The 17848-nt window shown below is 49.7% G+C and overlaps 1 protein-coding gene and 1 non-coding gene across 2 annotated transcripts in view; both read left to right on the top strand.

Moving 5' to 3' along the window:
• The window catches only part of TOP6BL (TOP6B like initiator of meiotic double strand breaks), a 95020-nt gene that overhangs the window by 76250 nt on the left and 922 nt on the right, over positions 1-17848 (top strand). Inside the window, exons 11-14 of the mRNA XM_089303922.1 lie at positions 3336-3457; positions 4958-5068; positions 7484-7582; positions 16050-16125. Of these exons, the coding sequence (XP_089160048.1) occupies positions 3336-3457; positions 4958-5068; positions 7484-7582; positions 16050-16125 (408 nt within the window). The remainder of the gene's footprint in view (positions 1-3335; positions 3458-4957; positions 5069-7483; positions 7583-16049; positions 16126-17848) is intronic.
• Positions 1942-2072, top strand: LOC127482549 (small nucleolar RNA SNORA63). The gene has a single exon (XR_007912311.1). It is a non-coding gene; the product is annotated as a small nucleolar RNA SNORA63 (small nucleolar RNA).

The following is a 17848-nucleotide window of genomic DNA, read 5'->3' as shown; positions in this document are numbered from 1 at the left end:
GAGAACAAGTCAGAGGGGAGGTAAAGTGGGACCTGAGTGATGTGGCAGTCGCTGAGGAGTTCTGCCAGTGTTTTGCAGAGAGAAGAGCAATGGAGGCAGCAGTACTGGACGTGAAGCTCCTGGACGCTCATGTGAATGGGCACCATAACCTGGACTACAGCACCCACACCCACCAGGAGGCCCTGTGAGCAGCACCAGGCCAAGATCAAGGGCTTACACAGGACAGCAACGCTAAGGTGCAGGCCATGGAGGCGACAGTGCAGCTGAGCTTGGACGAGCACTGTGAAGGAGAGCAGCTCAAGTACTGTACCCTCTTTCCTCAAGTGCTGAGCTGGGGGCGCAGGGTCCTCTGGGAATGCTTTCCAAACAAGGTCCCCAGCCTTACAGCCGCACGTTGGGATATGCCGTCTTCATCTCTCCTATAAACTTCTGAGGGAGAAAAGACTTTATACTGAGACACGAGGAGGATTTGCCAGTCCCCTTGGCCCATCCTGGGGCGCATGTAGTGTGTCAGTCACTTGGAAGTGGGCAGGATGTATGTTGTTGCCAACAACTTCAACAGGAAGGTTCTCTTGACACGAAGTGATAATTTCATATATACTTCACCGGTTTTTGACATTGAAAAATAATAGTGTTCAGTTCATTAAATTCCTTCCTAGAGAAAGAAGGAGGAAGAAATTAATCACTGCATCAGCAAACGTAAGTGTCTTTAACCCCAACACCGGCAGCTCTGAGGAAGCTGCACAGTGAGGGCAGCCCGAGAAAGCAGTAACGGCGCCGCCTTATCCCTCTTCCTTCTCATATCCTTGAGAGCTTCCTCCAAACGCCTCAGGAAACAGATTGTGCAGAGTGACAGTCTGTCTCCATGTGTCTTTTTAAAAATCACTGAATTGGCCTCCTGCCCACCTTGTCATGGTAACTTTTCTATGATTAACTCATCATTCTGCTGCAACGTCAGCAGCATCTGGTAGTATCAGCAGTTTTAGAAATGAACTTTGGCTTTTTAATTACATGTCTGCTTTCAAAAGGGATCTGATTTCTTGAGGCTATTCTTAGGACCACACTGTAGAAACAGGAATCCACATGATATCATGGCAACAGCAGTGTTTCCCTTTGAACACTGCAGTGTGCATTGGAACAGTGTACACTTCAGAACACTTCTTATGTTGTATCCTGGTTTACACACACAACCTACCTGTGAGTAGGTGGCACAGAGCCTTGTTCTATACTGACGGGAGGAAGGGGAAGTGGCTGCTTCTCTACTAGTTGGTGGTAGAATTGATCCTAGAATCAGTGTTCTGTTTCTAGCTCCAGACTCCTTTTGAGCCAACCACTTTAGCCTCTCCACCAGAAAGAATCACTGTGCTTCGTGTAAATCTTCTCTCTGGCTTGCATTCTTAATGCAGTACTAAGGAAAAGCCAGCCAGCCTCAGGTGGTGTCTTTGAACAAAATATCCAGAGGAGAGCAGAAAAACACTGAGAACAGAAGATTCGTTAAGCAGCGCTTTGTCTAGGTGCTCTGTGTTTGTCTTCCTGTGTCTGTATGGTGCTCTTGCCTGTCATTCCAACGGTTGGCTTCTCTGCATGATGTCAAGTAGGGGTGCCTATTATTGAGAGATGATTCTCGATCTTTCTTGAAAAAAAAAAAAAAGATTATTTGAAAGGCGGAGTTAGAGAGAGAAGTAGAAATAGCTCTTTCATCCACTGGTTCACTCCCCAAATGGCCCCAGTGGCCAGAGCTGGGCTAGGCCAAAACTAGGAGCTTCATCTGGTTCTCCCACTAGAGTGCAAGGGCCCAAGGACCTGGGCCATTTCTGCTTTCCCTGGTACATTAGCAGGGAAATGGATCAGAAATGGAGCAGTGGGGATTTAACCAGTACATATTAACCTGTTAGACCACAATGCTGGCCTCAATAATTCTCCATTTAAAATGCCCTGAGGAAGCAGGATTCAGACTACAGTATAGCTGTTTAGTGCTGGATTGTCCTTCCTCTTGCTCAAAGTAAGGTTGTTTCTTACTATTCCTGTCTGCTCTATCCCTGTAGCAGCCAGGGACACTTGGTCTCATACAAGTAAATAAATAAAAATAAAAAAAAAATAAAAGGACCTGGGGTCAGCGCTGTGGCGTAGCAGGTAAAGCCGTTGCCTGCAGTGCTGGCATCCCATATAGGTGCCAGTTCGAGTCCTGACTGCTCCACTTCTGATCCAGCTCTCTGCTATGGCCTGGGAAAGCAGTGGAAGATGGCCCAAGTCCTTGGGCCCCTGCACCTGCGTGGGAGACCCGGAGGAAGCTCCTAGCTGCTGGCTTCAGATTGGTATAGCTCCGGCTGTTGCAGCCAATTGGGGAGTGAACCAATGGATGGAAGACCTCTCTTTCTCTCTCTCTCTCTCTCTCTCTCTCTCTCTCTCTCTCTCTCTCTCTCTGCCTCTCCTTCTCTCTCTGTGTAACTCTGCCTTTCAAATAAATACATAAATAAATCTTTCTTTCTTTCTTTTTTCAAAGAAAAAAGAGCTTGTACCAGCAGGTCTCAGAATTCATAATTTCCTCACCACAGCACATCAGAAAGAATTGACATGCTGCCAGCAATGGTGGCTCACCAGATGGTGACACTCAGCTAGGTGTGGAGGGAGTTAGCCACGCTCCAGAAGGTTGACCCTCTCACCCCTTCTCTTCTCCTGTGGGAGTCATCATTATTATTGTGGTATATATTTCTGGTGTGAATTAAACAGGATCATTTGTTTCTCCAGAAATAATTTTCTTGAACTTTCTTTCATTTGTAAGTGAGAACTGGGCGGGTTTAAAAGTTGCTGGGGGAGGGAAGAGGGTTATATTTAAAGAAAAAGTAGTTGCTTGTGCACAGGTAGGAGTGACCCCTTCCAGCCAGCACTGCGGCTTACTTGGCTAATCCTCCGCCTGTGGCGCTGGCACCCCAGGTTCTAGTCCTGGTTGGGGCACCAGTTCTGTCCCGGTTGCTCCTCTTCCTGTCCAGCTCTCTGCTGTGGCCCAGGAAGGCAGTGGAGGATGACCCAAGTGCTTGGGCCCTGCACCCACGTGGGAGACCAGGAGGAAGCACCTGGCTCTGCCTTCGGATCGGCACAGTGCCAGCCGTAGCGGCCATTTGGGGGGTGAACCAATGGAAGGAAGACCTTTCTCTGTCTATCTCTCTCTCTGTCTAACTCTACCTGTCAAAAAAAAATTAAAATAAAAAATTAAAAAATAAAGTGACCCATTCCAAGAGACATCTTTCGCAGTCCTGGTCCCGACTCCGAGCATGGAGCAGCGGTCTGGAAATAGTCATCCTTGCTCAGGGGTCTGATTGCCTCCTTCCCTTTAGGGGTCCACACTCTGCTCACAACTCACCTCAGTACCGTCCTCAGGGAGAGCCACAGTGCGGTGCGAGATTCCATCCAGTTCACCGTGGACCAAGTCCTGGGGCAGCATCATCAGGCCGTCAAGGTAATGAGAAATCCACAGGCTCCTTTCTCCTGCTCTCGAATAAAGAGCGTAAGGCAGACAGGCCTGAAGAGCCTGTTCCTCTCCTTTTCTGTCCCCTAGGGTGACCTTACAACCCTGCCTTGTAGCCTAGGAATTCAGGCTCTAACTTAGGTGGATCTCTGTAGTCAGCCTGTTCAGTCTTCCCTCCTAGTGGATGGATTTGAATAAACAGGGACAAAAATAATAGTGAACAATCGGAGGTGCTGTACCGGGGCCTTATCTCTGTGTCTCCCTTTCCCACACATACTTCTGGAGCTGCTGCTTCACTAGACTTTACATTCCTCTCCCATCTCCTAATTCTTCATACCAGGGCTTTTTTTGTGAAGATTTATTTATACATTTGAAACACAGAGCATAAGAGAGAGAGAGAGAGAGAGAGAGAGAGAGAGAGAGAGAGAGAAACATGCACAGCACAGTGCACTGTTCCAGCTGCTGGTTCACTTCTCAAATGGCCACAACAGCCAGGGCTGGGCCAGACTAAGCCAGGAACCAGGAACTCCATCCAGGTCTCCCACATGGGTGGCAGGGGCCCAAGCACTTGAGCCTCCCTCCACTGCCTTCCTGGGCGCATCAGCAGGACTCTGGATTAGAAGTGGAGGAGCTGGGACTCGAACTGGCACTCCATGCAGGATGTCAGTTTCACAGGTGGCAGCTTAACCGGCTGCTAACAACACCAGTCCCAGTGCCTTCTCTGCCTGCTTTGCTCATCTCCTCCATCACGTGTCCTTTCTTTTTTAACTCCATTTGACCTTCTCTTCAGAAAAAAAAAACACACACACACACACAAAGAGAACAAAACTTAAAGCTTTTCCTTTTTTTTAAAATAGTAAATATATCTATTCTATTGATCAATGCCTTACTGCTTATCTCTTCTGAATGCATCTGTGGCAGTAAGTTATGTCTATGAAAGGAGAGAGCATTTAAAAATGTTTGTAATCCAGGGCCGGCACTGTGGCGTAGCGGGTAAAGCCGCCGCCTGCAGTGCCAACATCCCATATGGGCGGGCACCAATTCGAGACCCAGCTGCTCCACTCCTGATCCATCTCTTTGCTGTGGCCTGGGAAAGCAGTGGAAGATGGCCCAAGGCCTTGGGGCCCTGCATCCGCGCAGGAGACCTGGAAGAAGCTCCTGGCTCCTGGCTTTGGACCTGCGTAGCTCCAGCCATTCCGGCCATTTGGGGAGTGAACCAGTGAATGGAAGACCTCTCTCCCTCCTCCTCCCCTTCCCCCTCCCTCTCCCTTTTTCTCTGCCTCTCAAAAAAAAAAAAAAATGTATAAGCCCTAAGGGTCATGATATGAAGCTATGTTATGATCTCAGTGTTTTTTCTGGGTCCAGGGCGGGGTGGGGGAGAAGGATGAAATCCTGCTGCTCAGACTGGAATCTCTGGCTCCTTTGGGATTCTCTGAGCCAGCAGCTTGGAACTATGCAGTCTCACCCTTCATGTCTCTTTATGTCCCCCAGACCCAGCAGAAACTGAAGGCCTCCCTCTCTGTGGCTGTGAATTCCATCCTCACCATTGTGACTGGGAGTACCGATGGCAGCTTCCGAAAGACCTGTCTCCAGGCCCTTCAGGTTAGCAGGGGACTGGGGCGGCTTAAAGGTACCAGGGCTTTAATGGCATTCAGTTACCTGTCTTAAAAAAAAAAAAAAAAAAAAAAAGAAAAGAAAAAAAGATGTATTTATTTATTTGAAAGGGAGAGTTACAGAGAGGCAGAGAAAGAGAGAGAGGTCTTTAATCTGCTGGTTCACTCCCCAGATGGCCGAAACAGCTGGAGATGCACTGATCAGGAGCCAGGAGCTTCCCTCAGGTCTCCCACGCAGGCGCAGGGGCCCAAGCACTTGAGCCATCCTCCACTGCTTTCCCAGGCCATAGCATAGAGCTGGATCAGAGGTGGAGCAGCCGGGACTTGAACTGGCGCCCATATGAGATGCCAGCACTGAAGGCAGTGGCTTTACCCTCTATGCCACAGCACTGGCCCCCAGTTACCTATCTTGTTATCAGGCCTAAGTGTTATCAGAAATATTTGTTGATTGTATAGTAGTGTGTATACTCTTTTATCAATGAGAATACAAGTTCTTTAAGATGTCTGACTCCTTTAGGCCACACAGCTAGCTAAGAGCCAAGCTGGGATGAGATCAGCGAGTCCCCGTGCCTTGTTTAGGAGTGCTCTGCTGTTTCATGTGACGGCACGTTGGGAATAACTGAGCAACTATAAGTATTACATGTATGTGACAGGATGCATGGGGCAGAGATTTTGGGAATCAGAGGCTTGGGTTCAAATCATGACTCATTTATTTACTAGCTATGTAGATTTAGCCTGTATTTAACTTCTCTGAGCTCATCTACAAGTTGTAAAAAAAAAAAAAATGCTTCTTCACAGGGTTATTATGAAGGTGAGGGCTAAGTGTGTGCTGTATATTTACACAGAACAGCCTCCATCCACTGGCTCACTCCCCAAATGGCCACACCAAAGCCAGGACTGGAAGTAGAGCAGCCAGGACTCCAACCTGCACTCACATGGGATGCCGGCAGCTTAACCAAATGTGCCACAACACTGGCCCCGGTGCTTCATTTTTATGCATGTCTTTCCTTAAAAAGATAACATAACACAAAATTTTAAATAATAACTAATTTTGTCACTATAATTTATAATTTTTCATATTATCTCATGTTATACAGTTGCCATGAGAACATTCCATTTTAATATATAAGTTGACATTTTCCATTTCAACAGTCTTAGGATTTTGTTTTGGTTAATCAGTATTCTACTGTGTCATTTTAATCTAAACCATTCATCTAATGTTAGACATTTAAGTTGGTTACATTCCTCCTGATATAATGCTTCAGTTGATACCCTTGTATGATGTTGTCTCTTGAATTATTTCTCAGAATAAGTTTCTATAAATGGAATTAACTGGATCAAAGAGTTAAATACCAGGGCCAGTATTGCGGCATAATGAGTTAAGCCACCACCTGTGTCGCCAGCATCCCATTTCAGCACTGGTTCAAGTCCTGGCTGCTCCACTTCCAATCCAGTTCCCTCTACTAATATGCCTGGGAAAACAACAGAAGATGGCCCAAGTGCTTGGGTCAATGGGAGACCTAGATGAAGCTCCTGGCTTCAGCCTGGCCAAGCCCCGACTGTTGTGGCCATTTGGGGGAGTGAACCAGCAGATGGAAGATCTCTCTGTCTCTCTGTGTAACTCTACCTTCCTTTCAAATAAAGAAATAAATCTTTAAATTTTTTAAGGAGTAAAATACCTTTATAAGTTAGTGTATTTTATCATTGCTTCAACTTTCTGGGTTATGTGGGTAACTCAGAGTATGAGGAGAATACCTGATTAGGAATTCCAAGATATGCATTAAGGCCCTAACTTTCGTACTAATTAGCCGTGAGATCTTGACTGGGTCACTTCTCCTTCATGTGTTTTAATCTCTGATCTATAACATTAGTGTATTGCATAGGTGATTACTCTGGTCCCCCTTAACTCTAACACTGTGTATTAAAAAATAGAATGCGCTTACCCATTCACTGTGGGTGAAACGGTATTCTTTTGTTCCTGTCATCTGTAAAGGTCTTAGTTGAGGAAAAGCTCTTCAGTCAGCCTCTGCTGTCCAGTAGAATCTGGGAGTTTATTTTACAGAACCATTTATATAACCCCTCAGGAACAGACAGCTCTCTGGGACACTTATCTCCTCCTGCAGAGTTAGGGGAAAAGGCCCTGGTTTGAAGGTTCTTGCTTGGGTGACAGAAATGGGAAGGCATACACGATCCACACTCCCTGTCTCGTGGCAAGTGTCCCAGGCCTTCTTTCTGTCTCGTCTCTCCTGCCTCTAGGGAGACTAAGGAAACTTCCAACACTGAGAGGGATGTTAGTGTTCTACCTCCCTACCTGCCTTATGCTTCCGCCGTATAAACTTCCTGTGAATAGTCCCTCTTGGTGTCCAGGACTGGGCCTCAGTGTGTTCTCTCTGTCTCATTCTAGGCGGCTGACACACAGGAGTTTGGGACCAAACTGCACAAAGTATTCCATGAGATCACGCAGCACCGATTTCTTCACCAGGGCCCATGTGACAGGAAGCAGGTAAATGTGAAGTAAGAATCAGCACTCCGGGAGAAGCCTTCCATGTTGCTCTGCGAGAGTTCTGAATCAGCGGAGATACGGTGCTTCAGACCCCACAGTCGGAGGCTAGTCTTTCAGCAGGAAGTCTGTGATTCAGAAAAACTGTGTGAGACATAGTGTTATACAGAGGCTAGGAGCCGACATAGTGTTATACAGAGGCTAGGAGCCGACATAGTGTTATACAGAGGCTAGGAGCCCAGATATAGTGTCATACAGAGGCTAGGAGCCCAGACATAGTGTTATACAGAGGCTAGGAGCCCAGACATAGTGTTATACAGAGGCTAGGAGCCCAGATATAGTGTCATACAGAGGCTAGGAGCCGACATAGTGTTATACAGAGGCTAGGAGCCCAGATATAGTGTTATACAGAGGCTAGGAGCTCAGACATAGTGTTATACAGAGGCTAGGGGCCGACATAGTGTTATACAGAGGCTAGGAGCCCAGACATAGTGTTATACAGAGGCTAGGAGCCCAGACATAGTGTTATACAGAGGCTAGGAGCTCAGACATAGTGTCATACAGAGGCTAGGAGCCCAGTTAGGCATGGCTTGAATTCTGCTTCTGCCACTAACTAGTTGTTGGCATTCATGTGGACGTTATTTAACATTTTAAAGCCTCAGTTTCTTTTTTTTTTTTAACTGTTATTTATCTATTTGAAAGGCAGAGTGATGGGGCGTAGTGGGGGGCAGTGGGGAGAGACAGATCTCTGGTTCACTCACGAAATGGCTGCAATAGCTGGGGTTGGGGCTGGGTCAGGCTAAAGCTAGAAGCCAGGAATTAGATCCAGTCTCCGTGAGCGGCAGGGCCCAGAGCACTTGGCCATCTTCCACTGCTTTCCCAGGAGCATTCGCAGAGATCTGGAGTGGAGGTGGAGCAGCTCAAACTGGCACTCCAGTGTGGGACGCAGACACTGCGGGTGGGGGCTTAGCCTGCTGCACCGTACTGTGGCCTCCTCTGTATCAGTAAAGTAGGAGTGATGTACACCTAAAATAATTGTTTTGAGGTATGAATAAGATAAAGCATGCAAAATGTCAAGCACATAGCTACTATTATAATGGTGATGATATGGTGGGATTTTTATGATTATGTTGAATCAAAAATCATGTTTATCTGCCTTCCTGGCTGCTGGAGATCCAGGGTTGCATTAGTTGCAGGTTCTACCCTCAAGGAGGTCAAGTCACTAGCTCTGTTGGTGATGGTCTTCTCTGACAAGTGAGGGGAAGTCGTGCCTAGGGAAGCCTGTGTCTCCAGATTCCATGCGTAGCTGGTAATAGTGGTCCCACTGGGAGCCCACTTTTCTGGCTCTCTTGGCCCTGTTAGAACTGGCACACCTCTGGTCCTTTTTAACAAAGCTTAAAAATAGAAACAAGGGGGCTGCCGCCTGCAGTGCTGACATCCCATATGGGTGCTGGTTCGAGTCCCAGCTGCTCCATTTCTGGTCTAGCTCTCTGCTATGGCCTGGAAAGCAGAAGAAGATGGCCCAAGTCCTTGGGTCCTTGCACCCACATGGGAGACCTGGAAGAAGCCCCTGGCTCCTGGCTTCGAATCGGCACAGTTCCAGCCATTGCAGCCATCTGGGGAGTGAACCAACGGATGGAAGACCTCTCTCTCTCTCTCTCTGTCTGCCTCTGTCTCTCTGTAACTCTGCCTTTCAAATAAATAAATCCTTTTTTAAATTTTTGTTTAAAGATTTATGTATTCATTTGAAAGTCAGAGTTACACAGAGAGAGGAGAGGCAGAGAGAGAGAGACAGAGAGAGGTCTTCCATCTGTTGGTTCACTCCCCAGATGGCTGCAATGGCTAGAACTGTGCCTATTCGAAGCCAGGAGCCAGGGGCTTCTTCCACATCTCCCATGTGGGTACAGGGGCCAAGAGCTTGGGCCATCTTCTGCTGCTTTCCCAGGCCATAGCAGAGAGCTGGATAGGAAGTGGAAAGCTTGAATTGGCACCCATATAGGATGCCAGCACTGCAGGCAGCAGCTTTACCCACTACATCACAGCACTGGCCCCACATTATTGACTTTTTTAAAAAATATGTATTTATTTATTTGAAAGGTAGAATTACAGAGAGGCAGAGAGGTCATCCATCTGCTGGTTCACTCCCCAAATGGCTGCAAAGGCTGGAGCTGGGCCCATCAGGAGCCAGGAGCATCTTCCCAGTCTCCCACGCAGGTGCAGGGGCCCAAACACTTGGGCCATCTTCTACTGCTTTCCCAGCAGAGAGCTGGATCAAAAGTGGAGCAGCTGGGACTTGAACCAGTGCCCATATGGGATGCTGACACTGCAGGCAGCAGCTTTACCTGCTACGTCACAGTGCCAGCCAGCCCCACATTATTGACTTTTTAAACCAAAAGTAGTAACAATGCATTGTTAGGTTCATGTCCTACGTAGAAGTAAAATTTATGAAACAATAACACAAAGAACAAAGAAATGGAAATAATATTCTTTTAAGATTTTTTTTAAAAGATTTTATTTATTTATTTGAGAGGTAGAGCGAGTTATAGACAGAGAGAGGGAGAGACAGAGAGTTAGGTCTTCCATCCACTGGTTCACTCCCCAAATGGCCACAACGACCAGGGCTGTGCTGAACCAAAGCCAGGAGCTTTTTCCAGGTCTCTCATGCAGGTTCAGGGGCCCAAGCACTTGGGCCATCTTCTGCTTTCCCAGACCATAGCAGAGAGCTGGATCAGAAGAGGAACAACAGGGACTAGAACTGGCACTGCAGACAGAGGCCTAGCCTGCTACGCCACAGCACTGGCTCCTCTTTTAAGATCTTATATATGTAGAGTGATATTACTTGAAAGTAGACTAATAAGTGAAAGATGGACATTTAAAGTAACACAAGAGGCTGGTGCCGCAGCTCCCTAGGCTAATCCTCTACCTGCAGCGCCAGCACCCAGGGTTCTAGTCCCAGTTGGGGCACTGGATTCTGTCCTGGTTGCTCCTTTTCCAGTCCAGCTCTCTGCTGTGGCCCGGGAGTGCAGTGGAGGATGGCCCAAGTGCTTGGGCCCTGCACCCCATGGGAGACCAGGAGGAAGCACCTGGCTCCTGGCTTTGGATTGGCACAGTGCGCTGGCCGCAATGCGACGGCCGTAGCGGCCACTTGGGGGGTGAACCAATGGAAAAAGGAAGACCTTTCCCTTTCTCTCTCTCTCTCTCTCTCTCTCTCTCTCTCTCTCACTGTCTAACTCTGCCTGTCAAAAAATAAAAAAAAAATTAAAAAAAAATAAAGTAACACAAGAGTTATACCTAATAAGCCAAGAAAGAAGATAAAATGGAATCATAAAAAACTCAACCTAAAAAATGACAGAAAAATAAGGAAAAAGAAGAAAAGATAATACAAATAGGAAACAGTTATCAAAATGATATATTTGAACCCTGCCATATCAATTATGACAATAAGTTTAAGTGGTCTAAACAATTCAATTAAAAAGCAGAGGTTGTTAGATTGGATAAGGAGACAAGAGCCAACTACATTCAATCTTCAAGAATTCCACTTTCAATATAAAAGAAGATTTTTTTAAAATGTTTTATATATGTTATATTTATGTATTTGAAAGTCAGAATTAAAGACAGGTTGACAGAGAGTCTGCAACTACTGATTCACTCCTCAAATGGTCACAACAGCCAGGTCCGAGCCAGGCTGAAGCCAAGAGCCTGGAACCCTGTTGGATCTCCCACATGGGTGGCAGGGGCCCAAGTACTTGGTCCGTCTTCCACTGTTTCCCCAGGTGCATTAGCAGGAAGCTGGATCCAAAGTGGAACAACCAGGACTCAAACTGGCACTCATGGGATGCCAGCCATCATTGCAGGCAGAGGCTGAACCCACTGTGTCACATTGCCAGCCCCCATAAAACGAGTCTTAAGGAGAGAAAAAGATGCGCAGGGCCGGCGCTGTGGCACAGCAGGTAAAGCCACTGCCTGTGATGCTGGCATCTCATATGGGCGCTGGTTTGAGTCCTGCTGTAGGCATTTGGAGCGTGAACCAGCAGATGGAAGTTTATCTTGATGTGGTGATGTTTCACAAGTATGTACGTATGTCAGAACTGAAGTCTGCACTTTATTTACACACACAAGCACACACACACAGCTTGCCAGTTATATAGCAATAGAGTTGTTATTAAAGAATTATGCGCCCGTGTCTGAGAGACTAACAGTCTGCAGCACCTCCTCTACATCTTTTCTCCTCCTATCTCTACTGCCTGATTGGATGAGCAAGTTTTGGTGTCTTGGCACCCAAGGATCGTGGCATCCCGTGGATTTGCCATCCTCCTCTTGGGTGTAGCCCAAAAGGCAAGGCCAGTGGAAACCTGCTTGTAAGTGCACCCTTGACCACACCTTTTTTCATGGCTCTGTGTCCCTTCTACGGCGCTTTTTCCTTGGATTGTGTCTGCTGTTCCTTTCACCTGGTTCCCTGCAAATACTCTGGCCAGTTTCCCTTGAACTTGGAGGGCTGCTGCCCAGACCTTGAGCAAATAAAGCCAAGACCCATTGTGTCAGTCCCCTAGGGATTCTGTAAGAAACTGCCATCATCATGATGACTCAAAAACAACACACTTATTCTCTCACATTTATTCTCTGAAGTCCACAAGTCCAAAACCAGGGTGTTGGCAGGGCCACGTTTCCCCCAAGGGTGGGAGGGGAAAACCCTTCCTGGCCTCTTCCGGCTTCTGGTGGGAAGTGTTCCTTGGGCTGCGGTTTGTGTAATTCCAGTCTGTACCTCCATCTTTAGCCTTTCCCCATGTATCTTTCAAATCTCCCTCTGCGTTTTAAGGACATCTGTCATTGGACTTGAGGCTCACCCCAAGTCCAGGATGATCCAATCTCAGGATTGCTCATTATATCCACAAAGACCCTTTTCCCAGATAAGCTTACGGTCACAGGTTCTGGGGCTGTAACTTGGACATGGTGGGAGTACTGCAGCTATCCACATCTTCAGCTTTCTGGGGTAGGTTTAGGGTAGGTCACGGACCATTGTAGGACCCAGGGCCTAGGGCTCTTCAGCCTGTGAAGTTCTTTGCTTGGGCTTCTCTGATATCCCAGTGAGATCTCAAAGATAAGGATGTGACCTCTTTCACCCAGTTCCCTGGCTGCAGTGATGGCCGACAGCTCCAGGGCTATCCATAGCCGAGCTCACTTGGCAGATGGCTCACGACCTCAGGGTCTCACCAGAGGTAACAGGTCTTGGGAGGAAGTCCCCGACCTGTGCAAGGGTTTGCACATTAATGTCTGTAAAGATGTTTCTAGTGAGATCATAGTTTCACAGCTGAGGATGTGTATTGAGACCTCCTGGCTCCTGAGCCTAACACTGCTACCATGCAGGACTGGAAGGTGAGTCCAGGGACTGAGAGAGATTGGGGCCATCCAGGAGGGCCCATGTTTCCTGTGGTAATGGCCATTCAGAGATAGCTGACTTGTTAGTGGCTTAAGAGAGACACCCAGTGGTTTCAGCGAAGAACTACAAGATTGAGGATGGAGAGTCAAGATTCTTCCAGCTCTGGGCCAGTTCCTGTTTCCATTTCCAAACAGGAAGGTGGAACAGCACACCACCCATAGTGTTCGCGGAGAAATGGAAGAAGTAAGGGGAAACATGTTTAGCATTTTATAGAAAGCATTCTGGGAAAGGCCATGTGAGCATGGATTCCAGCCTGAGTACTGGACCAGAGTGGGCTTGGTGTTACAGACGAGGGTGGAACTGAGCTGAAGCTGCAACAGGGCGGCGGCTGCCCAGGAAGGGCGTTGTTTCCTGGGGGGTGAGGGTGGGCTCCAAGGAGGTGCATCCTGAGCACGGGGCTGTCTCTTCTGGGCCCAGATGCGAATGAAGGGGAAGTCCTCTGAGGCTCAGAGCTTATATCCCAATGCGGCTCGTTCCTTGGCAAGACCAAGGATAGGAGAAAGGTGTATCTATTGAGAATTTTCAGATTAGAGTGAATTTTTAAAAATTGAGGGTAAGCGTTGTAGCACACCAAGTTACCCATTGCTTGGGATGCCTGCATCCCGTATCAGAGTGCCTGGGATAAACACACACCTCCACTTCCGGTCCAGCGTCCTGCTAACACACACACTGGGAGGCAGCAGATGATGGCCCAAGTACTTGGGTTTCTGCCACCCATCTGGGCAACCTGGGTGGAGTTCCCGGATTCTGGCTCCCGCCGGCCCAGCCCTGACTGTTGTAGGCATTGGAGAGTGAACCAGCAGATGGAAGATTTCTGTTTCCCTCTTTTGCTCTGCATTTCAAATTAATAAATTTTAAAATGCTTTATCAAAAAAAGTTGGGAAGTTTCCTAATACTGTTTTCCTTCATACCCTTAAGGTGCCTGCCCCTTCAGTGTTAGTTAGAATGTAGAAATTGAAACTTGTTTTAGTAAACAATACATGGTAGAATACTTGAGATACAATTTATACACTGTAAAATTGTCCATTTTGAAGTGTCCAGTCCAGTGGTTGTCAGCAAATTCACCGTGTCATGCAGCTACCATCACTTAGTTCTAGAACACGTCCATCACACCAAAGGAAAACAACACCATTAACAGTTAGCTCCAGCGCCCCTCCGCCTCCCACCCCTGGCCACCACTAATCTACTTTCTGTATCTCTGGCTTTGCTTATTCTGAAATTTTTTTTTTTTTTTGACAGGCAGAGTGGACAGTGAGAGAGAGAGACAGAGAGAAAGGTCTTCCTTTGCCGTTGGTTCACCCTCCAATGGCCGCCGAGGCCGGCGCGCTGCGGCCGGCACACCGCGCTGATCCGATGGCAGGAGCCAGGAGCCAGGTGCTTTTCCTGGTCTCCCATGGGGTGCAGGGCCCAAGCACCTGGGCCATCCTCCACTGCACTCCCTGGCCACAGCAGAAAGCTGGACTGGAAGAGGGGCAACCGGGACAGAATCCGGCGCCCCGACCGGGACTAGAACCTGGTGTGCCGGCGCCGCTAGGCGGAGGATTAGCCTAGTGAGCTGCGGCGCCGGCCATTCTGAATATTTTGTAAAAATGAAACCATGTAGTATGTGGCTTCCTGCATTTAACATGCTTCCAAGGTACATATTATATAATAGCCCTACATCCATTCCTGTGACTGCATCATGTTCCATTATATGAGTATCTCACATTTTATTTATCCATTCATCAGTTGTTGAACACTTGAATTTTTCCTACTTTTCAGCTAATACAAGTAATACTGCCATGAACGCTGTTATGGGGCCTGTGTCTATATTCTCTGGATATGTATCTAGGGGCAACATTGCTAGGTCATAGGGTATCTCTCTGTGTTCAACTTTATTTTTTAAAGATGTATTTATCCATTTGACTGGAAGAGTAACACTCATTTACTTCCCAAATGGCCACAATGGCTGGGGCTGGGCCAGGCTGAAGCCAGGAGCCTGGAGCTGCATCCAGGTCTCCCACACGGGTGGCAGGGCCCAAGCACCTGGGTCATCTGCTGCCTTCCCAGGTGCACTAACAGGGAGCTGGACTGGAAGTGGAGCAGCCGGGGCTCCAGCCCACTGCGCCACATGCAGGCTCCTATGTTTAACCTTTTGAGGAGCTGCTGCAGTTTTCTGTTCCTGCCGGCACTCTGTCTTGGTCCTGGTTTTTCCACATCCTCCTCAGGAGGTTCTGTTGCCTTCCTAGAGAGCACAAGGTGGTCGTGCTGGTTTCGATTCGCATTTCTCTGATTAATAGGAATGTTTACCATCCTGTCACGTGCTGTTAGCCATTTGTATATCTTTTTCAAGAAGTGCCTATTAAGATCCTTTCCCGTTTTTAATTGGATTTTTATTGTTGAGTTTTAGTAGTTCTTTACCCAAGATAAAAGTGCCTTAATACGTATGATTTGAAAATATTTTCTTCTACTCTTAGGAGTTTTTTCAGTTTTTCGTAATGTCCTTTGAAGCACACACTTCTGATTTTGCTGGAGAAACCTATTTCCACATTTCTATGAATAAGGAGCTGTGAGGACTGGGTCCTGTCCCCGCGCCTGTTCTCTGTGCAGACTGGATGAACCAGGGTAGCAGGTTCGGAAAGGCTCCTGTGGGCTACACCACATGCCCTGCGGCCTCCCAGGTTTACCGCCAGTCACCCGCTGACCCTTGTAAGGCTCTCTGCTGGCTGTCAGGAGACACGGGCGTGGGGAGTTCCAGGTGACAGTGGACGTTCACACGTAACAGGGACGAGCAGGCGCGTGCAGGCCTTGCTTCCGAGTGGCAGGAGTGGGGCGGACGGTAGGTTACGTGTTGGCAGCACGGAAAAGGAGACCCAGCGGTGGCCAGAGCCGCAAAAGGGCCCTCAGGAGTGGGGGCAGAGTGCACCCCCAGGAGGTGAGGGAGGACGCCGGCCCGGGAGAGCGGCCAGCACAGCGCTGCAGCCACGTCCGGTCGCTAGGGCTCAAGTTCGTGCTCTTGCAAAGCTCACTTGGGACTTCTCATTTCTCACGCAGCCGAGCCCACAGGAAAAGGACTCAGCCCCGAGGACCCAGGCCGCCCGTGAGCACACCTGCCCAGAACGCTCTGCAGGTAAGGTTTCAGCTGCTCGGGTGGGTCCTCACTGCTCTTTCAAACTCCTCTGGCTCCCCCCACCCACGTGGCAGTCCCTCCCAAAAGCTAGGACTGCAGATTCCTAGTACGGTTTGTGCAGTCACGGGCAAGCAGCGCCTGTTGGGCAGAGCGGGTGCAGGGGTAATGAGCAGGCTCAGGGCCTGGATTCCGCCGGTTTCTTCACATCTTTTCTCCGTCATTCGTGCCGCGCCCGCAGCTCTTCCCGGTTTTAGTTACTACTCCGTTTCAGCTCTGGAGCTGCCCCGAGCCGGGTACCTCGGGTTGTGATGCAATGGCAGTTATACTGAAGCCATGTCCCTCCCCAACAGCTCGACAGCTGCAGGGCCCCCAGCAGCCAGGGTACAGCCGCTCTGTGTGGTCACCGACCGCTGGCTGGTGCCAGGCTCTACCCAGAGCTCTCAAAGTCTGTCATGATGCTGTGACGTATAGGTTCTGTTCTTACTCTCATTTCACGGGTGAGGAAAGAGGCCCAGAGATGACCGGGAACTCCGGGGCCATGAGCTAGAACATCAGAGCCAGAACTGAACCCAGCAGCCCTCCCGCAGGTCCCGAGTCCTTCGGACAAGACAGGGCCGGGCTGGACGCAGTGTGGGAGTGACTTCAGCCCCTAGAGACAGGGCCGGGCTGGACGCAGTGTGGGAGTGACTTCAGCCCCTAGAGACAGGGCCGGGCTGGACGCAGTGTGGGAGTGACTTCAGCCCTTAGAGACAGGGCCGGGCTCTGACTTCAGCCCTTAGAGACAGGGCCGGGCTGGACGCCATGTGGGAGTGACTTCAGCCCCTTAGAGACAGCTGCCACGTGCACGGCGCCCGGGTCAGTCTGCCACTCGCGCCATTTGTCGCCAGTTGGGGGTAGGAGGCAGTCGTTGCTCAAGTCCGCAGCGGAGGCGTGTGCACAGCAGACACTGTACTTCAGGTCAGGTTTAAGAGATGTGAGTGCGCGGCTTACAACTCAGAGTCTGTGCAGTGAGGAGAGGGATGCACACGGAACCCAGGCCCTCTCGTGGGCGCCCTGGGGTGCTGGCCTCGCCACAGGCGGGGTTTCACGTGGCCAGCTGCCTCCCCTGAGGCCTCTGACGTGGCAAGGCGTCTCTCCGGGAAAGTCCTCTTCACCCCGAAGCTGACATCTCTCGTATCGGAGACTGACAGACTCCCCCGGTTCCCCTGCTCCCCGCCTCTGGAGCCCTGGCCAGGAGCCCACCCCACTCCCTCCTGACTTCCCGACGGGCGTGGGCACTCCACGAGGGCCCGCTTCAACCCCTGACCACGATCAGCTCCTCTCCCTCCACCTCCGGCCCGGTCAGCGGCGCTGCCGTGTGGCTACCAGCCTCTGCGAGGCCTCCCACGAACACCTCTGACCCCCGGTGGGCCCAGCCCCACCCCCGCCTGCTCGGGTCCTCGCCTGTGCGGTGAACGTGTCCACAACACCGGCAACCCTGCACTGGCCGCCTCCTTACTCCCACCGGAACAATCCACTTCCGACCTTCGGCCGTGGGCGCAGCGGGGCCTTCGTGTGGGTGCCGCTGGATGCGGTGCACGAAGGCTCCCTTCATCCCTCATCCCTCAGGCGTCTCCCCAGGGAGCCCTCCCGCCCCCAGAGGGGGGGCGGCGTCCGTCTCCTCCCCCGGCCCTGGCCACCTCCTGCCCGGCCGCGAAAGCAGCCCCCAGGCCCTGCCCAGCGC

The sequence above is a fragment of the Oryctolagus cuniculus genome, chromosome 1 (assembly GCF_051225735.1).
Source record: "Oryctolagus cuniculus isolate XC-2025 breed Fujian yellow rabbit chromosome 1, ASM5122573v1, whole genome shotgun sequence".
In the NCBI taxonomy this organism is placed as follows: Eukaryota; Metazoa; Chordata; class Mammalia; order Lagomorpha; family Leporidae; genus Oryctolagus; species Oryctolagus cuniculus.
This window is presented reverse-complemented; position numbering and strand designations above follow the sequence as displayed.